This window comes from Tympanuchus pallidicinctus, unplaced genomic scaffold (assembly GCF_026119805.1).
Source record: "Tympanuchus pallidicinctus isolate F22 unplaced genomic scaffold, pur_lepc_1.0 scaffold61, whole genome shotgun sequence".
Taxonomy (NCBI): Eukaryota; Metazoa; Chordata; class Aves; order Galliformes; family Phasianidae; genus Tympanuchus; species Tympanuchus pallidicinctus.
The window spans coordinates 65,349-92,101 of NW_026294782.1; the positions used below are offsets into that span (position 1 = coordinate 65,349).

The window sequence follows — 26,753 nt, forward strand, 5'->3', positions numbered from 1 at the left end:
CCCCACATTCAGTGTGTCCACCCGTGCCCCCCACCCCTCTGTCCACATCCCTGCGTGCCCCCAACCCAAATGTTGTCCCCCTCCCCATTGTGCCCTCCCTGGGTGTCCCCATTGCCCCCACCTCACAACCCTCACCCCACTGTTCCCTCTCTGCTGTCCCCCTCCCCATTATTCCGCTCTCCATTGCTCCCTCCCCACCATCCCCTCCATGGTGTTCCCCTCCTCATGGCCCCCACCCCGCTGGCCCCCGCTGGCCTCCCACCTGCTGGGTGTCCCCTCCCTGTGCCGGTCCCTTCCTGCCCCCCCCCCCCCCCCCAAGGCTGTGTCCCAGTTGTGGCTTTGCCGCCGTTCGCTGTGGTTTCAGCATTGCCGTCACTGTGCCCCCCCCCGGACTCCAACGCCCTATGGGGCCCTATGGGGATGTGAGGACGTGGGGATGATGACCCACAGGGGTAGGGGACATGGGGGGGGGACATGTGGAGCCCTCAGGAACTCTTGGGGCAGCGGGGGCACAGGATCTATAGGTAACAGTTGGTGACACGTGAGCCCAGGGTGACACGTGAAGCAGTGTGGGGACACGTGAGCACTTGAATCTATAGGGACCATGAGAGCCTGTAGGGACTGCATGACCTTATAGGGACTAGGCAACCTCATAGGGACTGCATTAGCCTAGAAGGATCACGGCATTCTTTAAGGGACCGTGCACTGCTATAGGGTCTGTGGGAGCTCATATGGGAACCATGTGAACCTATGCGGACAGTGTGAGCCTATAGGGACCATGGGAGCCTATAACAGACCGTGTATGACCCTATAAGGGACTGTGGGATCCGGTGGGGATGGTGGGAGCTCATATAAGGACCGTGTGAGCCTGTAGGGACTGTGTGAGCCTATAGGAAGTGTGCAATCCTATAGAGACCGTGGAGTCCATATAGGGATCATGCAAACCTATAGGGACTCTGTGTGAGCCTATAGGGTCTTGGAGAGCTTGTCTGGGCAGCAGATGAGCCTGCAGGTGACACGTGAGGTCCTGTGGTGACACATGGGACATGTGAGGTCCCACAGTCCGTGTGACATCACAGGCACCACGCGTGGTCCGTGCGGTTCTCACAGGTGACATGTGAGGGGACATAGGAACTAGGAAGATTACACGTGAGCTGTGGGGGCACGTGAGGCCACAGGGGACGTGGGGTCCTATAAGGACCCTGTGAGATTTCATAGGGGCACCATGAGCCTATAGGTGCCCCACAGTTGCCTTGTGAGCCTGTAGGAGCCCAGAGATCTTATAGGGGCCCTGTGAGCCCATAGGGCTCGTGAGATCCCATAGGGACATTTTGGAAACATGAGATTCTGCAGGGACCTTGTGAGCCCATAGTGGCTGGGGGATCCCATAGGACCTGACCCCCAAATTCCCCCGCTACCCCACAGCCCACATCGAGGCGATCCCCTGCAAGATCTGTGGGGACAAATCCTCAGGGATCCACTACGGCGTCATCACCTGTGAGGGCTGCAAGGTGAGCGCTGGGGGGAAGAAGTGGGGGGGAGGTTGGTAGTTGGGGTTGGGGGGTCTCAGGTGGGTGACCGCCCTCCTCGTCCCCCTCCTTGCAGGGCTTTTTCCGGCGCAGCCAGCAGAGCAGCCTGAGCTACGCCTGCAGCCGCCAGCAGAACTGCCCCATCGACCGCGCCAGCCGCAACCGCTGCCAGCACTGCCGCCTGCAGAAGTGCCTCCGCCTCGGCATGTCCCGTGATGGTTCGTGCCCCCCGCCTCACCTCGTGGCTGCAGTGGCCCCCCCACCACTGGGATTGTCCCCCCCATCTCCCAGCGCTGGGTGTACCTGTCGCATCAATGGGTGCACCCCCTACATCACCCAGTGCACCCCTTATCACCAGCTTCCACCCCCCCTCCATCCGTACGCGCGCTCCTGTATTATGGGCCGCCTCCCGTCACTGGCTGCCCCTCAATATCACTGCATGCAGCCCTCATTAATGGGTCCTCCCACCACCGGTGCCCCCCATATCCTTGGACACCCCCACAGTAACACTAAGTGCCACTGCCCCGTGCCCCATAACCCCTCTGGGGACACCCGGTGGGCTCAGCCCGAAAGCCACACGTGTGTCCTGTACGTGAACATGGCTGAACACGCGTGTGCGCCTGCCCCATAGCCGTCAAGTTTGGCCGCATGTCTAAGAAGCAGCGGGACCGGCTGCATGCAGAGGTGCAACAGCAACTGGAGCAGCAGCGACGGGACCGGGACCAGGACCAGGACTGGGAGCGGGCAGCCCAAGGCACACCCAGCTTTACCATAGGCCTGCCGGGCTGCCGGGGCCACCCACTGCCCCCCAGCAGCCCGGGGTGCCCCAGTGTTACAATGGAGAGTGAGCGGAAGGAGATGGCCACGTGGGACGGGGACGGAGATGGGGACGGTCCTGGTGTGTGCCCCCACCCCACGGTTGGGAGCATCCTGGAGTCACCTGCATTGGAGATCGGTGAGCGGTGGTGGCAGAGGGTCACCCAGGTTGCTTGGGGGTAGGGGGACATCACCGTGTCACCTGCGGGTGCTCAATGGGTTCAGGACCAGGCTCCATCACCCGTGGGTGCACAGCACTAATGGGATCTGGCTCCGTCACCCGTGGGTGCCACATTCTGGTGGGACCTGGCACCTTGGGGACCGTGTCCTCGGTCCCCCCCCATCCCCATGTCCCCATGATGTCCCCACGTCCCCCAGAGCTGCTTACACAGAACGTGCTGGCATCTCACCGTGAGACGTGCCAGCTGCATGCCGAGGAGCTGCAGCTGCGCCGCGGGGAAACCTTCAGCCACGAGGAGGTCTGCGCCTTCCAGAAAAAGGTGAGGGAGCATCGCGGGTCCCCACTGGGGGGTGGCAGTCCCAGGGTCTGACTGGAGAGCTGACAGTCCCCAGGGGTCCCTTTAAGGATGTGTGACAGTCCCAAGGGTCCCACTGAGGAAGTGACAGTCCCCAAGGACCACTCTGACCTCACTGGGGAGGTGACAATCCTGTGGGTCTGACTGGAGAGGTGGCAGTCCCGTGGGACCACTAAGGTGGTGTGACAGTCCCAAGGCTCCCACTGGGGAAGTGGCGATCCCTAAGGGCCACTCTGAGCCCCTGGGGAGGTGACGGTCTCCGAAGGTCCCACTGGGGAGCTGACAGCCCCCAGGGACAGCTCTGACCCCGCTGGGGATGCGTCCTGGGGTGCCGCAGCCGCCGGAGGAGATGTGGCAGCGCTGCGCCTGCCGGCTCACCGAGGCCATCCAGCGCGTGGTGGAGTTTGCTAAGCGGCTGCGTGGCTTCATGGAGCTCTGCCAGAACGACCAGATCGTCCTCCTCAAGGCGGGTACGGGGCTGTGCCCTGTCATTATCCCCTGTCCCTGCTCCCCTGTCCCCAGCCCCACAGCGATGGGATGCCCCGGTCCCAGTGGGAGGTGGCAGGCCCTACAGGGTGCTCTGGTTCCACTGGGGAAATGACAGTCCCCAAGGACTGCTCTGAGCGCGCTGATGTGGCAGTCCCAAGGGTCCTCCTGGGGAGGTGGCAGTCCCATGGATGCCCGTCTGGGGGTGACAGTCCCCTGGGGTCCCCACTGGGGAGGTGGCAGTCCCCGAGGGCCGGTGCCGCAGGGACACAAGCTCAGCCCCAAGCTGCACTGTGGGGCCTGTCCCAGTGCCACCCTTGCTGTCCCCATCCCGGTGGTGATGGCAGGCGCCATGGAGGTGGTGCTGGTGTGGATGTGCCGGGCCTTCAACCCTGACAACCGGACCGTCTTCTTCGAGGGCAAGTACGCTGGCGCTGAGCTCTTCAGGTCACTGGGTAGGGCTTGGGACAATGGGACGCTGGGCACGTGGAGACATCTTGTTATGGGACTGCTAACGAGGGTTCCCACAGGCTGCCCCGAGCTCATCGGTTCCATCTTCGACTTTGCACAGAACCTCTGTGCTCTGCGCTTCTCAGAGGGGGAGGTGGCCCTTTTCAGCGCCATCGTCCTCGTCAATGCTGGTGAGGGACATGCCACCCCAGTCCCCCGTCCCCCCTTGGGGTGTGCCCAAACGGCCCAAGTTTTATCCCAGAGTGGGTGCTGGGTGGTGGGGCTGGGTGTTTCCATCGTGTGCTACCATCTCTGGTGCCATCCAGTGGATGCCACCATTGACAGCCCCATGTGCTGTCCCCAGGGCTGTCCCCTTTTCTGTCCCGTTGTCCCCACTGCAGTACCCATCCCATGATCCTGTCCCCATCACCAGCCCTGCACCAACCTCATCCTGTCCTCGTCCCCATCCTTGGCCGTCTCTGTCCCCATCCTGTCCTCGTCCCTATCCATGTTCCCCCCATCCCTGTCCCCATCCACAGTCCCCATCCTCGACCATACCCATCCCTGCCCATGTCCCCATCCTGTCCTCATCCCCATCCCTCCCCAACCTCACGTGCAGTGTCTATGTCCCCAGCCCGCCCATGGCTGCAGGACCCAGGGAAGGTGGCCCGGCTGCAGGGACGCCTGGAGGTGGCCTTCCGGCTGCTGCTGCGCAGGACGCAGCGTGAGGGGCTGCTGGCCAGGGTGGGGACACAGAAGGGGCACAGCGGATAGGGTGTGGGTGCTGTGGGACATGGTGTGCTGTGGGGTGCCATGGGGTGCCGTGGAACGTGGGCTGCCATGATGTGTCACGGTCATTAGGGTGTCATTGGGGTGCCTTGGGACGTGGAGTGTAGGGTGCCAGGGGTTGTGGGGCCATAGGGGTGCCACTGGGGTGCCATGGGACATGGGTGCCATGGGATGGGAGGCATGGAATCCTTGGGATATGGAGTTTCATGAGGAGCGGGTTTCCATGGCAATTGAGGCGCTGTTGGGGTGCTGAGGGACATTGCAGGGCATCACGGCGCGCCGTGAGCATGTCACGACCGCCGGGTGCCATTGGGGTGTCAAGGGGCACGGAGTGTGATTGGTGTCAGGGGCATTGGGGTGCCGTGGCTGAGTGCCATCAGACACGTGGTGCTACGGGGGTCCCACTCTCGTCGTCGTCCCCCCCAGCTGCCGCCGCCGGGCCGCCTGCGGGCGCTGTGCTCTCAGCACGTGGAGCAGCTGCAGACCTTCCGCCGCCTGCGCCCCGCCGCGCCTCTCGCCGCCTTCCCCCCGCTGTACCGGGAGCTTTTCGCCCCCGAGCCGGAATCTCCCGCTCCCCGCTGAGCCCCGCATTCCCCCTCCTTCCTCCCCCCGCTTAATCCAGGGGGCACCCATGGGTGCTGCGTCGCCCTCCGGAGGCTGCAGGGGAGGCTGCGAGCCCCCCGGCGTCATGGCAGCAAATAAAACGTGTGCTGAAGGGAACGGCGTCTTCCAGAGTGCTGGGGCTGCGATGGTTTGATGTGTGGCGTGGGAGGGGCCCGGGGTGCCACGATGGGCTGCAGGACTTCACGAGTCGGACGCAGATGAGCCTTTGGGCGCCGCGAGACCCCCTCGACCACCTCCTCTCCTGATCCCACTCTGAGGGCCCCCTGCTGCCCTCAGGCCCGGGCCCTTGACCCGCAGACCCCCCCCCCCCCCCACCGCAGCCCCCCCTTGCACCTTCTCTTCCAGATTTAAGCAACGTCCCTTACCTCCCCCCTTCCCCCCCTTCCCGGCAACTCCCCTTCCCCGCAATGGTCCGTTCTGCCTCCAGGCCGCCCGATGATTGGCTGCGGGGCGCCGGCCGGCGGCGCCGATTGGCCGCTTTATTCCTAGGGCAGGCGTTCGGCCCCGCCTCCCTTCCCCACCGTGCTGAGAGCGGATTGGCCATCTCCTGGCGGGCGCTGATTGGCTGAGAGTAGAGGAGAGAAGGTTTTGATTGGGTGGATGGCGGTCAGGGGCGGGGTCTGAGGCGGCGGCGGGCTGCGTGAGGTGGCGGCGCGACGGATCCGGGCCTGGTGGGGCCTGGCTGCTCTGAAGAGTCCGGAGAGCCCGGAGGCCCGGTAACGGCGCGGCGATGCCGTCAGAGCGGGGCGTCTGGGCCGGGCTGAGCGGCCTGCAGAAGGTGGCGGTGCTGCTGGGCCTCCCCGCCGGGGCCACCGTTCTCTACATCGTGTACCGGCGATACCGGGAGGGCCGAGGTGGGTGCCCCGAGCCCTCCGTGCCCCCCGAGCCGTGCCCCCCCGTGCCACCCCTCTGCCCCTCCCCCCTGTGCTCTCCGCGTTCCCCCCCGGGCTGCACCTCTTCCGCATCCCCCGGTTGAAGCCCCCCCACCGGTCCCTCACCGGGCCGCCTCCCCCCCCTCCCCGCCCCCCAGAGCTGCACGTACCCACCGTTGGAGCGGAGGAGCTGCGGGCGGAGCTGCGCGTCCCGCGGGCGGCGGTGAGAGCCATCATCGGCCGGAAGGGAAGCACCATCCGAAGGGTGAGAGCCGCTCCCGAAGCGGGGAGGGGGGCGAGGTGTCTTAGGGGGGCGACTTATGGAGCGCCCCACGCAGCTGCAGCAGGAGACGGGGGCCCGCATGGAGCTGGAGAGGGAAGGTGACAGTGAGGAGAGGCTGCTGCTGATCTGGGGTTCCCCCAGCCAAGTGTGCAGAGCCAAAGCTGCCGCGCACCAGATTGTGGTGGAGAGCACGCCGGTGTTGGAGCACCTCCACGTGCCGCAGAAAGCTGTCGGGAGGATCATCGGTGCGGCCCCAATCCCTTTGAGCAGCCCCCCTTAGGGTGAGGGCGCGGCAGGAGAGCCCTGGCGTAAATCCTCCCTGCCTCTTGGTTCTCTCTGCGCCCCGCAGGCCACGGCGGTGAGACGGTGCGCAGCATCTGCCGCAGCTCCGGAGCCCAGGTGCAGTGCCAGCACCAGGCCGAGGCCATGCTGGCTCCGACACGGCTCATCCAGATCTCAGGGACGCAGCAGGAGGTGGATGCAGCCAAGGTGAGCGCGGGGGCAGCCTCCCAGCCCTCCAGAGGGCTGACAGTATGAGACCCCCATGCTCTCCTCTTGTTTTCCCCCAGAAACTCATCATGGAGAAGCTGGTGGAGGACACAGTGTTCCGCCAGGAGCTGGCTCAGACCATGGTGCTGCGGAGCCACCGCAAGGAGCTCCTGGGCAGCCGTAGGGAAGCGTTGCTGCAGCCCAGCGGGGAGCACGGTGCTGGGAATGGGGGCTCTCTGCCAGGGGGGGCAGCCATGGAGTTACTGTGGGATAGGAGTGAGGCAGCGGAAAAGCTGGCAGCGGTGCCAAAATTTGAAGGTGAGAGGTTCTGGTATTGTCCTTTGGTTGCAATGAGGAATCTCTGCTGGGAGGGAGAAGGCTTTCCACACCTCGCCAGGCCCCCCAAGGTGCTGGACTGTCCCATGGGGAGTGAGGACTTGGTGGCTCCAGTTTGCTCCCTCCTGTCTCATTCAGGGTACTCCACGATGCGTCCTCGGGTGGGATCCGCTTTGTCATAGAATCACAGAACCATTTAGGTTGGAAAAGATGACTGAGATCATCCAGTCCAACCATCTGCCCCCTACCTCTGTCCCCTGCTGGTTCCTATCCTGCAGTCCCCAGCCCCGATTTTAGCTTCCACGCAGATGAGCACCTGGAGGTCTACGTCTCAGCCGCCGAAAACCCCAACCATTTCTGGATCCAAATAATTGGCGAGCGCAGCCTGCAGCTGGACAAGCTGATTTCTGAGATGACGCAGCACTATGAGGGCAGCAACTGCGTGGTGAGACTCCCAGGGGACACCTTCTGATCCCCCCTCCCCTCCTGGCACTGGAGGACGTGGCGTGCCGTGTCCCCGCAGGCAGAGCTGGCAGCCGTGCAGGCAGGGGACATCGTGGCTGCTCCGTATGCAGACAGCAGCAATTGGTACCGGGCCCAGGTGCTGGGCATGCTGGAGAACGGCAACTTGGACCTCTACTATGTGGATTTTGGGGACAATGGGGAGGTGCCCCGCAAGGCTCTGCGAGTGCTGCGGTGAGTGTGGGAGGAAGGCGAGAGGAGGCAGCGGGGCTGGGGGGATGTCCCCAGGAGGGCAGCGTGCAGCCCAGCGAGGCCGCGAGGCGGGATTCGGGCTGCCCTTGCCCTCAGCCTGCCGCTTTCTCCCCACAAGGAGCGATTTCCTGAGCCTGCCGTTCCAGGCCATCGAGTGCAGCCTGGCTGGGATCGTGCCTGTGGGTGAGTGCAGGGGGAGCACAGGTGGCTCTTCAGAGCCCACGTCCCTCCTGGTGCTGCTCACCCCTCAGCCTCCCACAGGGGAGCAGTGGGATGAGGCAGCGCTGGATGCTTTTGAGCGCCTCACCTGCTGCGCCCAATGGAAGCCACTGGTGGCCAAAATCTCCAGCTACACCCAGGCCGGGCTGTGCACATGGCCACGCATCATGCTGTTTGACGTCCGTCATGGCGAGGTGAGTCCCGAGCCTCACTGCTCCCCTCCTTTCACCCCACGAGGGTTTGGTGTCCTTCATCTTCCTCTCATTTCCCCACAGAGCCTTGACATCGGGGCCGAGCTGGTGCGGCTGGGCCATGCTGCCCTGCAGCCCCACGAGGAGGAGGAGGCAGGGGGTGGATTCCCACTGCCAGCGACAGAGGCTGCAGTGGAGACACCGGTGAGCGGAGCTGCAGTGGGATGGGGCACAGCAGGGCTCTGGTGGCAACTCTTCTCTCCCCAGATTTTGGCTTGGGTCATCCCTAGAGTTGGGAGCTTCACCTTTCTACCTCACGTTGTGGAGTTAACACGGTTCTTCCTCTCAACCCCGTGTGCAGGAGGACATGGTGTGCACCTCCCTTGAGAGTCTCCTGTCTGAGCTGCCACCGAGCCCCAGCGCCACACCGCTGACCCTCTCCTGCATCAGCCTGCTGGGTGAGCTCTGTGGGGCCAACCCCAATTCCAGTAATATCCCCGAGTGCGAAAGGGCTCGTTTGGGGTGGAAGGAGACACAGGGGATGCCCCCTGGGGGCTGCTGGTAGGCCCCCCAGGGCCCTGGGAGCCACTGAAGCTGTGCTTCTTGGCCTCCGGGTGCTGAGCTCAGTACTGGGGGCTGTGCAGAGCCCCCTGCTCACGTTGTCTCTTTCCAGCTCTGGGTGTAGGCACCTGTAAGAGCCCCAAAGGGGTCTGTGAGCCCTGGGGAGCACAGTCTTCCATTGAGGTGCCACGAGGAGCAGCAGCAGGAGCTGTGGGGTACAGGGCTGAGCTCTGCAGGGGAAGCAGTACCTGAGCTCCGCTTGACCCATCCCCTCCTTTGGCCCATAGATGAGAGCCCCGAGCGGCTCCGGGGCAATGCAGAGCCCCCAGCCCCGGGGCTGCTGATTGGCCCTTCCACTTCCTCACAACCTCAGAGGGATGACAGCGAGGCCCAGCCCAGCCCCGGCTCCTGGTGCCCCACAGTCCTCAGGGGCCCTGGAGCCTACCCACCTGAAGCGCCACGTCCAATCGCCTGGAGTGGAGCCCTTTCCACCAGCAGCCACCCATCCTTCTCCGATGGGAACTCTGGTTCTGTCTTCTGCACCGACTCCATGTGCTACACCAACTGTGTCTTCTCCAGTAGTGCCCAGCCTGGGGTCAGCCCCTTCCCCGGCCCCATTCCCATCTGCTCTGGAGGTGAGGAGGAGGAGGGCAGAACCCCACAAGGTATGGCTGCCCCATGGTGGCATGGTTGGGCCTTATCTCTGTGCAGATGGCACTGTAGGGTGGGTGTGTGGGTTTTGACACTGCTGTGGGGTTTGTCACTGTGCAGGCAGTGACCAGCAGCAGTGACAGCGCAGTGCCAGAGTGGAGCTCCCTGTGATGCTCTGACCTCGGTGAGCCACACCGTCCTCTCTGTAGAGCTTCCTCCCTGCTCCTGGGGCTGGAAATGGGACAGTTGGGGCACAGAAGGGGGGAATGTCGCTCTCCGAGCCCAACCCTGCCTCCAGAGGGGGATGACCCTTTGTGAAGGGACGCTGCCCAGTGCCACCACACAGACGTGACCCCAAAGCTTCAGGGACAGGGGCTGATGGTGTGCACGGACCCCACAGAGCTGTTTCTACCCTTGCTGGCCGCAGTGTTGGATGCGCTTCGAGAAGCTAAGTGCCTGCCCCGTGTCACAGCACTCCCTGCATTGACAGCGCTGGTTTCACCACCGCTTTCATCTGCACACCAACTTTGGTTTCCAGCTGCCCTCTGTAACCACCGGACGAGACAAAGCTGCCCCGGAGTCCCCAGATCTCACCGGAATGCCTCAGCCCCTCTCTGGAGGCCATGTGGGCACTGCTGTGTTCACAGGGCCCCTCCGTGCCTCGTTTCTGATGTGTCCCGTTGGGTCGGTGATGCTGTGGTCACCGTGGGGGTGCCTTTCACATTGTTGTCTCCACATCGTTGTGGTTCGGTTCTTGTTTTCACCCTGCTGAGGGGAATAGCTGTTTGGTTTCCTGGTTGAATAAAGCCCAGAGGGCACAGGGGGTGCTGCTCGGTGCTGCTCGGTGCTGCTCGGTGCTGCTCGGTGCTGCTCGGTGCAGCGGGGACAGATGGCGTGTGGGGGGAGGGGGGGATAGGGCGACACCCCACGGTTCTCGGGTGGGGAGGGGGAGGATGAAGCGAGACCTCTGTGCGCAGGCGCAGCGGGCAACTCTCCGTGTGCTTTTCTTCGCAGGCGCGCCGCGGGCAGCCCCGTGCGGGGTCCTCCTGGGTCCTCGGGTCGGGCCGGGCGCCGCCATGTTGGGCCCGCTGTGGACGCGCGGCTGCGGGCTGCTGCTCGGGGCGGCGGGGCGGGCCTTGAGCCTGAGCCATGCGCGGGTGAGGGTCGGGGGGACCCGGGAGGTGTTACGGGGGCGGTTCCGGGGTCTGCGAGGGGAACGGGGTTCGGAGGGGGGTGGAGAATGGGCCGTAACGGAGCAGGATTCCCGTCGTGACCCGTTTCCCCACGCAGGACACGGTGGTGGTGGAGCGGTGGTGGAAGGTGCCGCTCAGCAAAGAGGGGCGGCCGCCCCGCGCCCGGCACCGGCGGTACCGCGTGTACAGGCTGGTGGAGGACAGCAAACATCTGCCGCGCGGGGAGCTGGAGCTGATCCTGACGCAGGCTGTGGAGGGTAGGCCGGGGGGCTGTGGGGACGGAGGGGGGGCACCGCAGCGTCCTGCCGGGCAGCCGTGGATTCATCTGGTTGCCGGCTGCTGGACAGCCAACGGCCAGCCGGGACCCCAGGTCCTTCTCTGCCGAGCTCCCCTCCGGCAGCTCAGCCCCACCTGTGCTGATGCTGGAGTTGTTCCTCTGCTGTAGGCCCCGGGGGGCTGGTTGGACTCTTCCACCCCCCTGCACCCTATTTTCAAAACAAAACGTGATCCGTTGAAAAACAACCAACAAAACACCATAAACAGGAATGCACGGTTTCTTTTAGGTCTGCTCCTCTGAGTAGGAGCTTGCTGCTTGGGCAGGAAATTCGATGCCCAGACAATAATTTCCACTCAATTTCTGATTTCCCCATTCTGCTTTTTGCTCTTTTCCTTCCAATTTTCATTTTTCCCCTCATTTCCCCTCTATTGCTATTTCTACATGCTGCCTCAGTGGGATTTTGGATGGGGTCTGGGCTCCCCTCCCCCAGCAGGATGTGGGGCACTGCCCCTTGCTGTCCCCACAGGTCTGGGGAGCCGTGGGGACATCGTTTCTGTGAAGAAATCCGTGGGGCGCAACCGGCTGCTGCCGCAGGGCTTGGCTGTGTACGCGTCGCCCGAGAACCGCCAGCTCTTTGAAGAGGAGAAGCAGGTGAGCCAGTGAACGAGTTGCTTCGTTAGCCGCCCTGCTGTTAGTTAGCAAAGGGATGGCGGTTTGGGGCAGGGACAGCTTTGGAGCACGGGGAGCCGCTGTGTTGGGTTTGTTCCCGATCGTTTTCTTCTTATTGCAGAGCCGGGAAGGGCAGATGGAGGCCGTCCAAACGCAGAGTGGAGAGAGGGTGAGTGTGTGGGGTGCCCCATGTTGACCCCCCACCTCAATCCTGCCCCACGCTGATCTCTGCTCTCTACACATCAACTCCTGTCCCCCACACTGACGCCTGCCCCACGTTGCCCTTGGCCTCATACGACCCCCGCGCTGCGTCTGCCCGCTGCCCTTCACCGCCCCCTGCCCCACAGACCCTGCAGTTCCTGCGGAGCTGCCGCCTGGAGGTGGGCATGAAGAACAACGTGAGCTGGGAGCTGAACGCTGACATCGTGGCGCGGCACTTCCTCAAGAACGTGAGTCGTGCCCTCAGAGATGCGGGGGCTCCGTCCCCACGGCGCGGGGTGGGGCTCCGTGAGCCACGGGGCTTCAGCGAAGGCCTTGAGAAGATGAAGGGAGCGGGACGCTGCTCCTGTGTGCTGCCCTCTGACTCCCGACCTGTCGCAGCTGCGGGTGTCGGTGCCGCCCCACGCGCTGAAGCTGCCCGATGAGCCCATCACCCGCTGGGGCGAGTACTGGTGTGACGTGACGGTGAGTGCACAGCGCCCCACAGCCTCCCCATCCCCTGCCCCGTAGTGTGGGAGGTGTGGGGAGAGCCCCGTACCTGTGCCAGAGAGGAATCCGCAGTCCCAGTGGGGAGGCTGGGAGGAAAGATTTGGGGTTTTTCACAGAAAAAAAAAAACCAGATTCCATCCCTGCCACCTACGTACGCGCAGAGCTGACCCTCTGTGCCATCAGCTGTTATCCTACGTTTTCTGAGGTCCCCAAATCTGTGTCAGCGCCATGGGGCTCATTGGGGTCCTGATAATTGGAAGTGAAGCACTGACTGGGGGCGAAGATGGGGAAGGGGCTGCATTTCCCTCGCTGCGTGTGTCCTGGTGCTCCCACCAGGCTTGGGGGCTCGGTCCTGCCCCACATCAGTGGGATTTGAGGGGATGGGGCTGAACTATTTCAGTAGGATTTAGGGGATGGGGTTCCCACCCCTCAGTGGTATTTGGGGAATGGAGCTGCCTCACGTCAGTGGGATTTTGGTGGGATTTGGGGGATGAATGTCTAATATTTCAGTGTGATTTTGGTCCCCTTGGGGATTTTGGGGCAGGGGAGGAGGAGACTCCCTGCTTCCCCCTCCACTTTGTAAGGTTCTCCTTGGAGCAACACCAAAATCCCTGAGTGGGGGGGGGGGTACCCCCATCAACAGCAACATGTAGGGCTGCCCCCAGCCCCCTCAGCTCCCCTCCCTCTCTGCACCCCACAGGTGAATGGGGTGGACACGGTGCGGGTCCCCATGGATGTGGTGGAGTTCATGCGGCCGCGGACGAAGCGGCGCCGGCACTGGCAGGCCCAGCAGGCAGCACTGCTGGCGGCGCGGCGCGACGAGCTGCTTTGACCCACAGCCCCCTCCTTCTAGGGTGGGTGGATTTGGGATCCCCCGCTGGAGCAGTTCCCTATCGCTCCCCATCCTTGCTGAGTGAATAAAAGTGGTCAGAATGTGGGGTGGTGCACGTGGTTTGGGGGCATTTGGAGATGACTCCAAATGGGTTTTCACAAAGTGACTCGAGAGGACAGCAGGGTTTGGGGGTAACCTCAAAGGGATTTTCGGGGGCTGACTCCAAAGGTGAGCGGGTTGTGGAGTGACAGCGCTGACAGCACCGCAGCCCCAGCGCTGCTGTAGGACACACAGGACCACAAGCACCGGGTTCCTGTCCCTGCTGTGTCACACGGGGCGTCACCATCACTGCGGCCGCTGTGGGGTCCCCAGCTGATCCCGAATCCTCCGCGGCAGCTCTGGGTCCGTGAAGTACCCTGCAATGGGTGGGAGCACGGTGCTCCGTGATGCTGTCCCCAAACGGATCCCTGCGCTTTGGTGGCGCTGCTCCCAGGTAGTTCCCCCACACCCCTCGGTGTCGTTGCCCCAGTGCCCTCTTGCACCCTGGTGCCACTGTCCCATCGTGGGCCCCCCACACTTTGATATCCCTGTCCCTAAATGGTCCGACTCCCCCCCACACACCTAGGTGGTGCTCCCCAAATGCTCCCCCTGGTTTAGGGGTGTTGCTGTCTCTGTGAAGGGATTGGGCCCTGCTGTCACCATTCCTCTGATGCGTCCCCCCCCATCCCCACTGTTCCACTGGGGTCCCCTTACACTCCGGGGCTGTCACTGTCCCCTTAATGGCTGTGGGGTCCCCCGGTGTCCCCCCACCTGCAGCGAACTCCAGGACGTTGTGGGGCCGTCGCATCATCACCTCCCTGCAGTGGGGAGGAAAGGGGGTCACCCCAAAAGGTGGGTTGGAAGGTGGCCCCTAGTGGGGTTTGAGAGGGTGGGGTGGGGGGATAGGGGTCCAGAAAGATTGTGGGAGTTTGGGGACGAGAGGGGGGGAGGGGGAGAATCTGCAGGTAAAGAAGCTGTGGGGTGGGAATGGCGGAACCCATTGGGGGTTTCTGTGGGGCTGAGTGGGGTGGCCCATAGCATTGTGGTGTGGGGAACCACCCCGAGGGTTGGGGTTTGGAAACGGGGAGGAGAGGAGGGGCGTCAGAGTTAGGAATGGGGCCGCGGGGGAGAGGGGGGGTATGGGGTCGTGGGGGGGGGGTCGGGGTTGGGATGAGGATGGAGTCGGGTTTGGGGGTCTCACCGCAGCAGCCCCCGCAGCAGCATCGCCACCTCCGGCCGCTCCCGCAGGTACCGCTCCACGGCCGGGCGCAGGGACGGCTGCGGGAGACGGGCGGACATACGGACACACGGCCACGGGTCACCGCGCCATCCCCCCAGAGTCCTCCTCCCCTCCCTTCCCTCCCTCCCCGCTCGCACCCCCCGCTCAGCTCCCGCTGCCGCCGGTCCAGGCGCCGCCATCACGGGCCGAAGTGCGGCGTCTCGGAGGCGGGGGGAGGAGCGGGTAACGGCCGGCAGGGTGTGAGGTGCGCGTGTGACCACGTGACTGCGGGTCACGGCGAGTGTGCAACGGCGGGTGTGCGACCCTGTCCTGTGTAACGGGTGTGAGATGGGGGTCGTGTGGGTGCGCCCCAAAAGCGCCGTGTGGGGGTCGCTGTGGGGCTTCAGGGTGTGTGTGTGTGTCTGTGCAACCGTGTGTGTAACGGTGTGTATCGGGGCGCGTGTAACAGGGCGCGTGTCACCGCGTGTGCTGTGTGCGGCCCCGTGCCTGCGGAGGTGCGATGCTGTGTGCGGCGATCCTACAGCTGTTGCACTGCGTGTGACGGTGTGTGTGGTGGTGTGACCGTCACTGTGTCACCGCGTGTCACACGCTCTGTCCGTGTGTCCACACCCCACGTGTCTGTCTCTGTGTCCCATCTCCATGTACCCGTGTGTCCCTACGTCTGTATCTCTGTGTCCTCACGTCCCCACATCCTTGAGTCCATCTGTCCGTGTCTCCGTGCATCCGTGGCTGTGTCCTTCTGTCTGTCCCCATGTCTGTGTCCCCGTGTCTGTGTCCCCATCCGTTCCCACATCTGTCTGTCCATGGCCATATCCCCATGTCCGTGTGTCTGTCTGTGTTCTCGTGTCCCCAGATTCCTGTGTACGTCTGTCCGTGTCCTCTTGTCCCCGTGTCCAAGTTTCCATCTTTTCCCATGTCTGTCCATGTCCTCATGTCTGCATCCTCACGACCCCGTGTCCGTCTGTCCGTGTCTCCGTGTCCAGCTCCGCCCCACCGGCGCTCCGGTCAGCACCGCGGACAGCGCCCGGGGGTGCTGCGTGTCCCAGCGCTGCGGCGATTCCACGCGCGGTCGCCTCCCCCCCTGCGCCGCCCCCCCCCTCCGCCCCCCCCCCTCCGCCCCGGCTGCTCCCGACCCCATTCCCGTCCCCAGTTCCTGTTCCCACTATTTCTCATTTTCCCATTTCCGTTCCAGTTCCCATTCCCCCCCCCGTACCGGCGCTATGGGCGGGGCCAATTCTGACCCCCCCATATCCCCATTCTACCCCACACCTCCCCCACATCCCCCCCACACCCCCCCATATTCCCCCCAATATCCCCACCCCTTATGCCCGTATCCCCCCTCACACATCCCCCCCCAGATCTCCACCCCACATCCCCCATAAAACGCCCCCATATCTACACCCGGCATCCCCCTCACGTTCCCCCTCCGTATCCCCACCCCATATCCCCGCATCCCCATATCCCCACCCCCCACCCCCTGTATCACCCCGCACGACGGTACCCGGTGGCTCCGGGCGGAGCGGCGGTTGCGGGAGAAGCGCGGTCGGGCCCCGGAGCGCCGCCCCCGGGCAGAGCGCAGCCCCCGCCCCACCGCGCCCCGTCCCCGGAGGAGCCCTCAGCCCCGGGGCCGCCCCTCCTTTGTGTGCGGCGCCGCCGTCACCGGCACCGGAGCGCCGGGAGCACCGAACCGGGCGCCGGGAGCCGAAAAAAAGGGCACCGGGAGCGCCGAATCGGGTAACGGGAACACCGGGAGCACGGGAACGGACACTGGGAGCGCCGAACCGGCATCGGGGGCGCCAGGAAGACAGAACCGGAGACACCAAGAGACGGGAAAGGAGAACCGGGAGTAGCGGGAGTGGGCAAAAGGGGAACGGGAGCTGAGAAACGGGCGGCGGGAGCACCGGATCCAATCGCCGAGAGCACCCGAAGCACCGGATCCAATCACTAAGAGCGCCGAATCAGGCATTGGGAGCGCTGGGAGTGCCAGGATTGGGGCCTGGGAGCACCGAACCGAACACTGACAGCACCGGGAGCACCAGGATCGAGCATCGGGAATCAGGAAAAGGGCATCGGGAGCACCAGGAGCACCGGATCTGAGCATCGGCGGCACCGGCACCACCAGAACCGGGCAGCAGGAGCTCTGGGAGCACCAGAACTGGGAGCCAGAAGCAGGGAAAGGGCAGCGGGAGCTCCAGAACCGAACACCGACCGCGCCGGGAGCACCGGGATTGGGCACCGGGAGCAGCAGAACCGAACACCGGGAGCACCGGGAGGGCACCGGGCGGAGGGCGCGGCCCTGAGCGCCGGCGGCCCCATGAAGGAGCCCGACGCCATCAAACTCTTCGTGGGGCAGATCCCGCGGCACCTGGAGGAGAAGGACCTGAAGCCCATCTTCGAGCAGTTCGGGAAGATCTACGAGCTGACTGTCATCAAGGACAAATACACCGGGATGCACAAAGGTGGGGTGCGGGCAGCGGGAATGGGGAGGGGGAACAGGGGTGTGGAGCGGGCGCCAGGAGCTGCGCGCAGTCGTGGGGCCTGAGGGTGGCCCCCGGGCACTGGGGACGGCCCTTCATGCAGCCCTATGGACAGGGGCAGCCCTACGTACAGCCCTATGGCACGGGCACAGCCCTGAGTACAGCCCCATAGGCCCAAAGCCCCACAGGCAGCTCTGGAGCCCAAGAGTAGCCCCACAGCTGCAGAACAGCACTACAGTCTGGGTACGGTTTGCTCTTACGGGGTGGGGGCTGTGCTCTACAGGGCAAGGGGTGCGGGTGGGCCCTGTGGAGCTCTTAGGACTGTGGTGGGGCAGCGCCTGTATGGATGGTGTGGGGTGGAGGTGGTGAGTGGGGTGTGATGGTTGTATGGGGCGCGATGTCGTGCGATGGTTATGGAGGGTGAGATGCAGTGTGGGATGTGTGCAGGGTTGTGGCGAGAGAGCTGGGTGTGTGTGGGGTCTGGTGGTCGTGTTTGGGGTGTGCAGTGGTTGTGTGGGGTACAGCGGTTGTGTGGGGAGCATGCAGCGGGCATCTGGGGGCGTTGTGGCTGTGTGTGGAGTGTGGGATGGTTGTGTGGGCTGTGATGGTTGTAGATGGAGCTCAGGGTGGGCGCATGGGGGATGCTGGTTGTATGGGCCATGTGATGGCTGTCTGGGGCTGTGTGGGGTGTAACGGTTGTAGGGGTGCCCGGCGGTTGTGTGGTGGCTGTATGTGGGGTGTTGTTGTGCTGTGGGGTCTGAGCAGGCCCTGAGGCCGTGCTGATGGACACCACAGCTTGGGGCGGGGGGGTGGTGAAGGGCTGTGGGGACCCCACTACCACCCAAACTGCGGGCTGTGGGGTGGGGGGTCTCTGTGTCCCCTCCCAACACCCCCGTCGTTCCCCCATAGGATGCGCCTTCCTCACCTACTGCGCCCGTGAGTCGGCCCTGAAGGCGCAGAGTGCCCTCCATGAGCAGAAAACGCTGCCGGGGGTGAGTGCCCCCCCCCCCCCAAAAAAAAACCCCTTACACCTCCTTTGGGGTGTAGCGTCCCCCCTCCCCACTTTGCACATCTCGTGGGACATGCAGGGGTTCCCATCCCGATGCACACACACACGCTTTGAGGGTGCACAGCACCCCATGTGCGCACGTTGGGGTGGTACAGTGACCCCCCCGCCCCCACTCCGTATGGGTGCCCTTTCCCACTTATTATGGCCAGCGACACCCAACCCTCTCCCCCCTCTCCCCCTCCCCCCCAAAAAAAGAAGACCTCTTTATGGGAGAGTTTAGTGGTTCCTGGGGACAAATGTGGGGAGGGGGAGTTCCCAAGTGTAAATACTGGGGGTACACAGAAACCCTCCCCCCAATTGGGAATCCCAAAACATCCCCCTCAGGGCCAAAAATCCCAACAGACAGACAACAAAAGAGGTCGTGGGGAGGAAATGCCATTTATATGGGGGGGAGAGCAAAGCATTTTGGGTGGGTTCTCCTCTTAATTATGGCCAGGGACCCCTAGACAACCCCCCTCCCCACAAAGACTCATTTCTAGAGGGGAATTATGGGGTCCTCAGATATTATGGGGGGTTGGAAGCCCAGGGGGAGGTCATCACACAATCCCCACCCTGAACAATCCCTCCCCTCACTGTCCCCCCCTTCAAGTCCCCCCCATCAGAGCCCCCTGGGATTTACCTTCTTTGGGATAATCTGAGGATTTGGTGGGGTTTATGGGGTGGGGGGGTGGGATTATTTGCATGGTGGAGGGGGGTTGATGGAGGGGGGGGATTAAGGAGCGGCACGGCCCCAGCAGCTGCCCCCAGTGTGATGTTTTATGTGGAGGGGAACACAAATGTCACCCACTGTCCCCATCAGTGCCGACGGGGGGGGCTGTTAGATGGGGGAAGGATTTAGGGGGTTGTTATACTGGGGGGGGGGGGGGGGGGGTGATTTAGGGTGCTGGGAGCCCCTATTAGCAGTTCCCCCCCCTCCATTTCTCCAGTTCCATCCCAGGATAATCCCGGGATTAAGGAGGATTAAAGCGGGGGGGGGGGAGCCATCTGGGCTTTATGGGGGGGGGTTGTGGGGCTGGGGGGGCACCTTCGCTTTCTGCGTGGGAAATAGGGGGGAGGGTGGGGTGAGATGGGGACAACGCCCCCCGCCCCTCCCCCACCTCCTTCAGCCGTAGGGGTTTCGGGGGCCCCCCAAATCCACCCCCTCCCCCCCCTCCGGCCTTGTCATTGTTTATCGCAGCGCTGCTGATGTCAGCGCCGTTGCCAGGCAACGGGATGGGGAAATTGGGGATGAGTGGGCGGTTGCCATGGAGCACGTCCTCCCGTTGCCATGGTTACCGGGCATCTGCTCCCTGCCCCCCCCATGTTGCTCTCAGGGGGTGGGGTCAGCCCCCCAGCCCCCCCAGTTAATGGAGGGGGGGGGAGAAGGTGGTCGTTGCCATGGTGCCCGCTGCCTGGTAATGGGATGCAGGCAGCATTGCCATGGTAACGCAGGGCATCTTTGGGGTACCCGGGGAGCTTTGGGGGGCTGCATCCCCATCGCTCGCTGTGCCCCCCCAGATGAACCGCCCCATCCAGGTGAAGCCGGCGGACAGTGAGAGCCGAGGAGGTACCGCCCCCGTGTCCCCAAATGGGGCCCCCCAAGGGCCACCCCGTGTCCCCCACAGGGCTGGCGCCAACCCCTGCCCACCACCCAGTATCCCCAGTGGGGGTGGCCGTCCCCATCCCCGTGTTGTTTGTCACCTTATCCTCGTGTCCCTCACACATGTCCCCATGTCCCCTCCTCCTCCGCCCATGTCCCATGGTGGGGATGGCCCCATCCCTGTCCTCCTCCTGTGTCCCCCATCCCGTTGGTGTCCCAAGTCCCTGGGGAGGCTCCAGCATAGCACTGTCCCCATGTCCCCAACCTGTACCCAAGCAGCCCCACGAGAGGCGTTCCCCCTACTATGTCCCCATCCCAGGTCTCAGCCTATCTTGGTGTCCCTGTGTCCCTGGAGGGGGGCCACTTGTCCCCATCCCCATGTCCCCAGTACCATCCTGGTCGGGCACTGGCTGTCCCTGCACTGTCCCCATCCCTTGTCCCCATCCTGGCCGGGTGAGGGGGTGTCCATCTCCGTGTCCCAGTGTCACCACGCTGTCCCGCAGAGGACCGCAAGCTGTTTGTGGGGATGCTCAGCAAGCAGCAGGCAGACGAGGATGTGAGAAAGATGTTTGAACCCTTTGGGACCATCGATGAGTGCACAGTGCTGCGCGGCCCCGACGGCACCAGCAAAGGTGTCACTGTGTGGAGATGGGGACAGGATGGGGTGGGGGTGAGGTTGGGGTGGAGGCAGGGGTTGGATGGGGATGGGATGGCGATGGCGATGGGGACGATGGGGGTGGGGACAAGGATGGGGATGGGGATGATGAAAGTGGAGTTGGGGATAGGATGGGGAGGGGGATGGGGATGGGAATGGAGACAAGGATGGGGGCAGTCAGGGTGCGTTGGGCTGGGGAGGGCCGGGCATCGTCCCTGCTGACCCCGCCGTCCCCAGGCTGTGCCTTCGTCAAGTTCCAGAGCCATGCAGAGGCCCAGGCTGCCATCGCTGCCCTCCACGGGAGCCGTACTCTCCCGGTGAGGGCCACCAACCCACCGCCATCCCTGACCGCCCCACTGCCAGCCCCACCACTGTCCCCATGGTTACCACCACCACTGTCCCCGTTGTCTCCATCCCGCCTCCACCCCTCCTGTCGTGATTCCTGTCATCCCCACCGCGGTTCCCGTTGTCCCTCCCAATATCCCCACCATTGTCCCACCATTATCTCAGTGCCATCCCCACATCGTCCCCACCATCCCTCCGATTGACCACACCGTCAGCCCTCCGATTGACCCCTCCCCATCCTATCGCTGTCCCACAGGGCGCCTCATCCAGCCTGGTGGTGAAGTTTGCGGACACGGAGAAAGAGCGGGGTCTGCGGAGGATGCAGCAGGTGGCGAGCCAGCTCGGCATGTTCAGCCCCATAGCACTCCAGTTCGGGGCCTACAGCGCCTACACACAGGCGGTAGGGGGCATGGGGATCGGGGGGACGTAAACGCCTGGGCGTGGGGTGAGGGCGTTGTGTTGTGGGGAGGCAGCCGAAAGGATGGCCCTACATTGTGGTGTGGTAAGGGCGATGGGGTGGGGGACATCAGTGGCGGATGGTCTCGGAGGGCTGCGCTGGGACATGGGGTGAGCTGATGGGCGCCCATGGGGTGAGGTGGTGGGTCCCCACATTCTGAGATGGCCGTACTGCAGTGATGGGCAACAGGAACTGGTGAAACCCAGTGATGGTGGATCCCGTAATCCAGGATGGGGTCACTGGGTGGAGTGGGGAAACATGGCCCAGCGCGGTCGGAGATGGGAACGGGATGCTGTGAGGAGACACCGGGTTCCCAAGTTGGGCATTGTCAACCAAATGGGGGACACCCACTGGATCACGGGAGTCTCGTGGGGACAACGCTTGGGAAGGGACCCTGGTGGCCGTGTGCGGTGCCAGCTCTGTCCCCACAGCTGATGCAGCAGCAGGCGGCCCTGGTGGCCGCCCACTCGGCCTACCTCAGCCCCATGGCCACCATGGCCGTCCAGATGCAGCATATGGGCACGGTCAACCCCAACGGGCTCATCGCCACCCCTCTGCCCCCCTCCTCAGGTAGGTGGCACTTGGGGATGTGGGGACATCAGGGGTGTGGGGGTCATCTGGGGTGGGAGATGTGGGACGTAGGACACGGGGGGTTGGGGGCATCAAGGATGGGGGATGCCAGAGGTGGGGACGCCGGAAATGGGGACACCGGATTGGGTCCATGTTGGATGGGGACCCCAAAGATGCGTCTGTGTGGGATGGCGATGTGGTGGCCACCAGGGGATGGATCCACAGCCAGATGGGGACGGCGTGGTGCCAACGCCAGCGTGGTGACCCCGCTGTCCCCCAGGAACCAGCACGCCGCCGGCCATGGCTGCCACACCAGTCCCCGCCATCGCAGCCCCACTGAGTGTCAATGGGTACAGCCCGGTGCCCGCACAGCCCGCGGGGCCGCCCGCCCCTGAAGCCGTCTACGCCGGAGGGGTCCCCCCGTTCCCAGGTGCTTGCTGCCCCCCAGCTGCTCCCTCGATGCCCCCTGCCTCCCCTAACCGCCTCCCACTCTGTCCCCCAGCCCAGAGCCCCGCTGCCCCTGCGGACCCCCTGCAGCAGGCATATGCTGGCATGCAGCACTACACAGGTGGGAGCGCTGGGGGCACTGGGAGGGACTGGGAAAGCATTGCATGGCACTGGGAGCTGGGTGGGGACTTCGTGGCACTGAGGGCGCTGGCAGGTACTAGGAAGGAACTGTGTGACACTGGGGGCACTGGGAGAACTGGGGTGTACTAGGCAGGCATTGCATGACTGAAAGTGTACTGGAGGGGGCACTGGAAGGCACTGGGATGGCATTGCATGGCACTGGGAGGATACTGGGAGGCTACTGGGAGCCAGTGGGAGGGCAATGGTTGACACCGGGAAGGCATTTTGTGGCTCTGACGGGCACTGGGAAGCATTGGGAGCACTGGAGAGTGCTGCAAAGGCATTGCATGACATCGGGGGGGCACTGGATGAGCACGACGTGGCACTGGGGGGAACTGGGAGGATACTGGGGAGAGCTGAATGGTTTAGAAGGCCACACCTGTAAAGGACTGGGATGGCACTGGGGGAAGACTGGAAGCACTGGGGGGCACTGGGAGCACTGGGGGAGCTCTGGTGGTACTAGAGGGCACTGGGATGTGTTGGGAGGCATTGGGCTGTACTGGGCTGACCCAATTTCCCCTACAGCCGCCTACCCTGCCGCCTATGGGCTGGTGAGCCCAGCCTTCGCCCCCCCAGGGCCACTGCTGGCCCCCCCGCCCCCTCCCCAACAGCAGCAGCGCGAAGGTGAGGAACTTCCCCAAGACTTCCTGGGGGCCTCCTGGGACCCTGAGACCAGTCCTGAACTCCCTCAAACCTCCTGCGACCCCTTAGGACTCTCTGAGACATTGGGACACCCCAGAACCTTCCTAGGACCCCACAATCCTGGGACCCTCTCCGAGTCCCCAGGACTCCCCCAGGATCCCCTAAGTCACCCAATGGAGCTGTGCTTGGGGTGCCCGTAGCCACGGGGAAGCAAGGAGCAGTGGTTTTGGGGTCATCCATTGGAGTCTGTGGGTGCCCCGTGGATGGGTGCACGGGGTTGGGTTGGGTTTGGGGTTTTTTGGGGTGCCCCGGGCCTGTGCCCGCTGTGACGCTGCTCCCTCCGCAGGCCCCGAGGGCTGTAACATCTTCATCTACCACCTGCCCCAGGAGTTCGCTGACACCGAGATCCTACAGATGTTCCTGCCCTTCGGCAACGTCATCTCAGCCAAAGTGTTCGTCGACCGCGCCACCAACCAGAGCAAGTGCTTCGGTAGGGACATGGGATGCGATGGCTGGGGGTGGGACACCGCGGTCAGAGTGTGGGGACATCATGGCCACGGTCAGGACACGGGGACACCACAGATGGGGTCACCAGAGCCAGAAATATGGGGTCACCATGGCCAAGACATGGGGACACTGTGGTTGGAGTATGGGGACGTCATGGTAAGAGCATTGGGATGCTGTAGATGAGGACACCATCACACGGTCAGAGACAAAGGGGCATCACAGATGGGGTCACCAAGGATGTCCACTGACATCATAGATGTGGATACCGTGACCAGGAATATGGGGACACAATGGCCAGAGCATGCGGACATCAGGGACTTCACAGATGGGGTCACCAGGTCCAGGGACACGGGGACATCACAAGCAGGACATCAAAGTACCATGGGGACACCGCAGCTGGAGCCACGAAGGCCAGGGGCACAGAGTTATGGTAGCTGGGGACATCGTGGGCCAGCTGCAGGGCCACTTCACCACTGTGACCATGTTCTCACTGTCCCCACGTCTCTGCTGTCCCCAAACCCCATTGTCACCACCATCCCCGTGTCCCCATTGTCCCCATGTCCCCGCTGTTCCCAGGCTTTGTCAGCTTTGACAATCCAGCTAGCGCGCAGGCGGCCATCCACGCCATGAACGGGTTCCAGATCGGCATGAAGCGCCTCAAGGTGCAGCTCAAGAGGCCCAAAGATGCCAACCGGCCCTACTGAGGGGTGAGCCCCCAGACCCCTAACAGCCCCCCAAGCCATTGGGGTCCTCCCCAGCCCCACTTAATGCCCCCCATCCTCTCCCTCCTGCCCAGGTCTGGAAGTGCAGCGCAGCACCCATGGGTGACCCCAACGGTGGAGCAGCCCCCCTGGGGTGGGGAGGTCGGTCCTGCCGGGGGGGGCACACAGACCCCCATATGCTCAGGAAGGATGGCCCCCCCCCGGCAGGACCAGATGGATTCCCCCTCCCGGTCCATCCCAGTCCATGGGCTGAGGAGGAGGACCCAGCAACCCCAGCACTCCCCCCAACACCCCCCTATTTTGGGTAGGGGCACTCCTCTGCCACCCAGGTCCCCGCTTGGGGCTTCTTTCTCACCAAACAGGACCAAACCCAGCCCCAAGCTGGGGACGTGGGAGGCACCTCACATTGTGGGAGGGACATGGCCACCTCCCCCTGTCCCCCCAAATACCACCCCATGGGCGGCTGCGCCAGGGCAAGCGGGACCCTCTTCACACATACACTGCCACTCCGCTCTGCCCGGCCCCCACCTGCCTCAGTTTCCCCTTTTCTATGGGTTCCGGGGGCTGCACTCCCAGCACGGCCACAGCTGTATGGACATGGAGTGGCTGCACATGGGATAAGCCGGGATTGGGGCGAACTGGGATCAGGATGCTCCAAGATTGGGATGTGCTGGAATCGGGATGCTCCAAGATCAGGATGCACTGAATTTGGGATGCGGTGAAACTGCGATGCACCAAGATTGGGATGCTGCAAAATGGGGATGCAACAAAACTGAGATACTGCGAGTTTGGGATGCAGTGAAACCGGGATTCCGTGCTGTTGGGATGAGCCCAAATCAGGATGCACTGAATTTGGGATGCCATGAGAATGGGGTGCACTGAAACTGCCGTGTGCTGAAGTTGGGATGCGCTGGGATTTGGAGGCGTCAAGTTTGGAATGTGCCAAATGTTGGATGCAGCAAAACTGAGATCGAGATGCAGCAAAATCAGGATGCGTCGCATCTGGGATACCGAGAGATTGGGATGAGTGGGATTGGGTTTTACTGATGTTGGGTCGCGTCGCCATCAGGATGTGCCAGGATCAGGACGTGCCGACACTGAGACGCACCGAGATCAAAATGCAGCAACGTTGGGATGCACCGAGGCTGGGATCTGCCAAAACTGAGGTGCAGGAAGACCAGGGTGCTCTGCGATCAGGATTGCGCTTTGGAGTGCACAGAAACTGGGGTGGATCAACACTGGGACGCGCCGAGATCGGGACGCGCCAAAAGCGGGGCGTCCTGAGAGGGGGATCCCCGCCCTTGGGACGCGGACCCCGGCCCCACAGCCCCCCGTGCCCCACGATCCCGGAGCCCGCAGCCCAGCCCGGCCGAGCGGCACCGCGGGGCCTCCCTGTAGATAATCCGTGAGCGGCACCGCGGGGCCGCTGCTCTCCTCCCCTTACCGGGGCTTTGGGACCCGCTGAGTCGTTGTGGGGTGGGACGGGTGGGGGGTGGGGGGGGCGGACCCCCAGGAGTCGCCGTCTGCGGTGGCGACACCGGCGCTTAATTTATTTGCTATTTATTGCGATTCCTTTCGATAATTTAATTTTTTTTCTCTTATTTTATTTTTCTGTCTAAATAAAAGTTACCAAAAACAAAACAAAACAATCCCGAATGCTGGATCTGTTTTTGCAGGGTGTTTTTTCGTGTTTCTTTTTCTAGGTTTTTTTTTTTTTGTGGGTTTCTTGTAGGGTTTTGTGTTTGTCGCCGTCGCCCTTCGCAGCGCTGTCGGATCCGTCAGACGGCGCTGGGGCCCCGCGGCGCTTCCTGACCTACTTACAGCGCCGCGCTTTCGGTTTCCTTAAGGAAAAAGGCAGAAGAAAAAAGAAAAACGACCCCAAAAAGCCCAAACGCCACCGCAGCGGACGGCAGTGGGGGCGCGTGGGGCGAAACGGGGCTCCGTGCAGAAACGGGGTCTGGGCTCCGCAGCGGGAAGGACGGCGGGGCGGCGCGCGGGCAGCTGAGCCCGAAAGGGGCCGACGGCAGCGCGAGCTGCGCCCCCCGCCCTGAGCCCCACCGACGACCCTCCGGCCCCCGCTGCCCCCCGGGGCCGCTCGCACCCCGTTCACGGAACAGCGCAGCGTCAAACTCTTCATTTCACAGCGCCCATCCTCTTCATTTCTTATTTTTCTCCTCTTTTTTTTTTTTCCCCCTCCATTTTTTCTTTTTTTCTCCCCCCGCCTCCCCCCCTTTTCTTTTTTTATTTTTTGTCTTTTTTGCTTCCTTTTTTTCCCCTTTTCTTCCTTTCCTTTTCCTTTTTTCCCCTTTTTCCTTTCCCTACCCCTCCTTATTTTTCTTCTCTCTAAAATGTTCGATTCCTAAAACCAGAGTGGTTGGACAGAGGGACGTGTGTGCTAAGGCACCTTAACGACGGTGCTGCCCCTGAGGCAGCCAGGTGCGTGGGGATGGGATCAGTACACACCACTTTTTCATGTTTTTTTTGTGATTTTTTTGCCTTTTTTTATACATACATACATACATACGTCCAAACAGTGCAAATGGATGAATTCAATTTCCAGTCGTAAAAAATGGGATCAGAGCCGTCCATGGGCGCAGGG

The 26,753-nt window shown here is 63.2% G+C and overlaps 5 protein-coding genes across 8 annotated transcripts; 4 read left to right on the top strand and 1 right to left on the bottom strand.

The window, feature by feature from the left end:
• The first annotated feature begins 1,393 nt into the window (after positions 1 to 1,393).
• Positions 1,394 to 5,326, top strand: RORC (RAR related orphan receptor C). 3 transcript variants are annotated; one of them, XM_052665033.1, is made up of 9 exons: positions 1,394 to 1,511; positions 1,606 to 1,747; positions 2,161 to 2,484; positions 2,724 to 2,845; positions 3,168 to 3,351; positions 3,715 to 3,822; positions 3,898 to 4,008; positions 4,452 to 4,561; positions 5,033 to 5,326. In XM_052665033.1, the coding sequence occupies exons 2-9, from the start codon at positions 1,735 to 1,737 to the stop codon at positions 5,186 to 5,188; spliced, it is 1,128 nt and encodes a 375-aa protein (XP_052520993.1). In that variant the 5' UTR covers positions 1,394 to 1,511; positions 1,606 to 1,734; the 3' UTR covers positions 5,189 to 5,326. The 3 variants fall into 3 exon arrangements, with proteins under 3 accessions (XP_052520993.1, XP_052520995.1, XP_052520992.1); XM_052665035.1 differs by lacking the exon at positions 1,394 to 1,511 and having other exon boundaries at positions 3,219 to 3,351; XM_052665032.1 differs by lacking the exon at positions 1,394 to 1,511 and having other exon boundaries at positions 1,612 to 1,747; positions 3,715 to 3,814; positions 5,033 to 5,149.
• Positions 5,327 to 5,792: 466 nt separating this feature from the next.
• TDRKH (tudor and KH domain containing) lies at positions 5,793 to 10,369 on the top strand. The gene is made up of 13 exons (XM_052665076.1): positions 5,793 to 6,084; positions 6,261 to 6,367; positions 6,441 to 6,630; positions 6,735 to 6,874; positions 6,955 to 7,192; positions 7,489 to 7,655; positions 7,734 to 7,906; positions 8,043 to 8,107; positions 8,186 to 8,337; positions 8,419 to 8,538; positions 8,696 to 8,792; positions 9,183 to 9,560; positions 9,667 to 10,369. Exons 1-13 carry the CDS (start codon positions 5,961 to 5,963, stop codon positions 9,684 to 9,686), a joined length of 1,971 nt encoding a protein of 656 aa, XP_052521036.1. The 5' UTR covers positions 5,793 to 5,960; the 3' UTR covers positions 9,687 to 10,369.
• Positions 10,370 to 10,569: 200 nt separating this feature from the next.
• Positions 10,570 to 13,330, top strand: MRPL9 (mitochondrial ribosomal protein L9). Its single transcript, XM_052665064.1, has 7 exons — positions 10,570 to 10,703; positions 10,837 to 10,996; positions 11,543 to 11,667; positions 11,807 to 11,854; positions 12,033 to 12,134; positions 12,286 to 12,369; positions 13,094 to 13,330. Exons 1-7 carry the CDS (start codon positions 10,623 to 10,625, stop codon positions 13,223 to 13,225), a joined length of 732 nt encoding a protein of 243 aa, XP_052521024.1. The 5' UTR covers positions 10,570 to 10,622; the 3' UTR covers positions 13,226 to 13,330.
• Positions 13,284 to 16,553, bottom strand: LOC128071891 (transcription initiation factor TFIID subunit 4-like). The gene is made up of 5 exons (XM_052665052.1): positions 16,516 to 16,553; positions 16,006 to 16,448; positions 14,466 to 14,542; positions 14,036 to 14,082; positions 13,284 to 13,641 (listed from the first exon to the last, which is right to left on the bottom strand). The coding sequence occupies exons 1-5, from the start codon at positions 16,551 to 16,553 to the stop codon at positions 13,284 to 13,286; spliced, it is 963 nt and encodes a 320-aa protein (XP_052521012.1).
• On the top strand, positions 16,104 to 25,624 carry CELF3 (CUGBP Elav-like family member 3). 2 transcript variants are annotated; one of them, XM_052665062.1, is made up of 13 exons: positions 16,104 to 16,963; positions 17,891 to 17,973; positions 19,548 to 19,596; positions 20,133 to 20,261; positions 20,522 to 20,601; positions 20,886 to 21,029; positions 21,518 to 21,656; positions 21,937 to 22,086; positions 22,159 to 22,224; positions 22,809 to 22,907; positions 23,272 to 23,415; positions 24,009 to 24,139; positions 24,229 to 25,624. In XM_052665062.1, exons 1-12 carry the CDS (start codon positions 16,819 to 16,821, stop codon positions 24,134 to 24,136), a joined length of 1,356 nt encoding a protein of 451 aa, XP_052521022.1. In that variant the 5' UTR covers positions 16,104 to 16,818; the 3' UTR covers positions 24,137 to 24,139; positions 24,229 to 25,624. The 2 variants fall into 2 exon arrangements, with proteins under 2 accessions (XP_052521022.1, XP_052521023.1); XM_052665063.1 differs by lacking the exon at positions 22,809 to 22,907 and having other exon boundaries at positions 16,106 to 16,963.
• The last annotated feature ends 1,129 nt before the right edge of the window (positions 25,625 to 26,753 follow it).

Excerpts from the sequence above, each read along its gene's own strand:
- TDRKH (XM_052665076.1), top strand. The coding sequence starts at position 5,961 with ATGCCGTCAGAGCGGGGCGTCTGGGCCGGGCTGAGCGGCCTGCAGAAG. Across the intron at positions 7,193-7,488 it reads AGCGGTGCCAAAATTTGAAG|TCCCCAGCCCCGATTTTAGC; the intron begins GTGAGAGGTTCT and ends CCTATCCTGCAG. Across the intron at positions 8,539-8,695 it reads AGGCTGCAGTGGAGACACCG|GAGGACATGGTGTGCACCTC; the intron begins GTGAGCGGAGCT and ends CCCCGTGTGCAG.
- MRPL9 (XM_052665064.1), top strand. The coding sequence starts at position 10,623 with ATGTTGGGCCCGCTGTGGACGCGCGGCTGCGGGCTGCTGCTCGGGGCG. Across the intron at positions 12,135-12,285 it reads CGCGGCACTTCCTCAAGAAC|CTGCGGGTGTCGGTGCCGCC; the intron begins GTGAGTCGTGCC and ends GACCTGTCGCAG. Across the intron at positions 12,370-13,093 it reads AGTACTGGTGTGACGTGACG|GTGAATGGGGTGGACACGGT; the intron begins GTGAGTGCACAG and ends TGCACCCCACAG.
- CELF3 (XM_052665062.1), top strand. The coding sequence starts at position 16,819 with ATGAAGGAGCCCGACGCCATCAAACTCTTCGTGGGGCAGATCCCGCGG. Across the intron at positions 16,964-17,890 it reads ATACACCGGGATGCACAAAG|GATGCGCCTTCCTCACCTAC; the intron begins GTGGGGTGCGGG and ends GTTCCCCCATAG. Across the intron at positions 22,225-22,808 it reads TGGCATGCAGCACTACACAG|CCGCCTACCCTGCCGCCTAT; the intron begins GTGGGAGCGCTG and ends TTTCCCCTACAG.
- RORC (XM_052665033.1), top strand. Across the intron at positions 2,846-3,167 it reads TCTGCGCCTTCCAGAAAAAG|CCCCCAGGGACAGCTCTGAC; the intron begins GTGAGGGAGCAT and ends GGGAGCTGACAG. Across the intron at positions 3,823-3,897 it reads TGAGCTCTTCAGGTCACTGG|GCTGCCCCGAGCTCATCGGT; the intron begins GTAGGGCTTGGG and ends GGGTTCCCACAG.
- LOC128071891 (XM_052665052.1), bottom strand. The coding sequence starts at position 16,553 with ATGCTCGATCCTGGTGCTCCCGGTGCTGTCAGTGTTCG. Across the intron at positions 16,449-16,515 it reads CCCGGTGCTGTCAGTGTTCG|TGATTGGATCCGGTGCTTCG; the intron begins GTTCGGTGCTCC and ends CGGCGCTCTTAG. Across the intron at positions 14,543-16,005 it reads GCTCCGCCCGGAGCCACCGG|CCGTCCCTGCGCCCGGCCGT; the intron begins GTACCGTCGTGC and ends CGTCTCCCGCAG.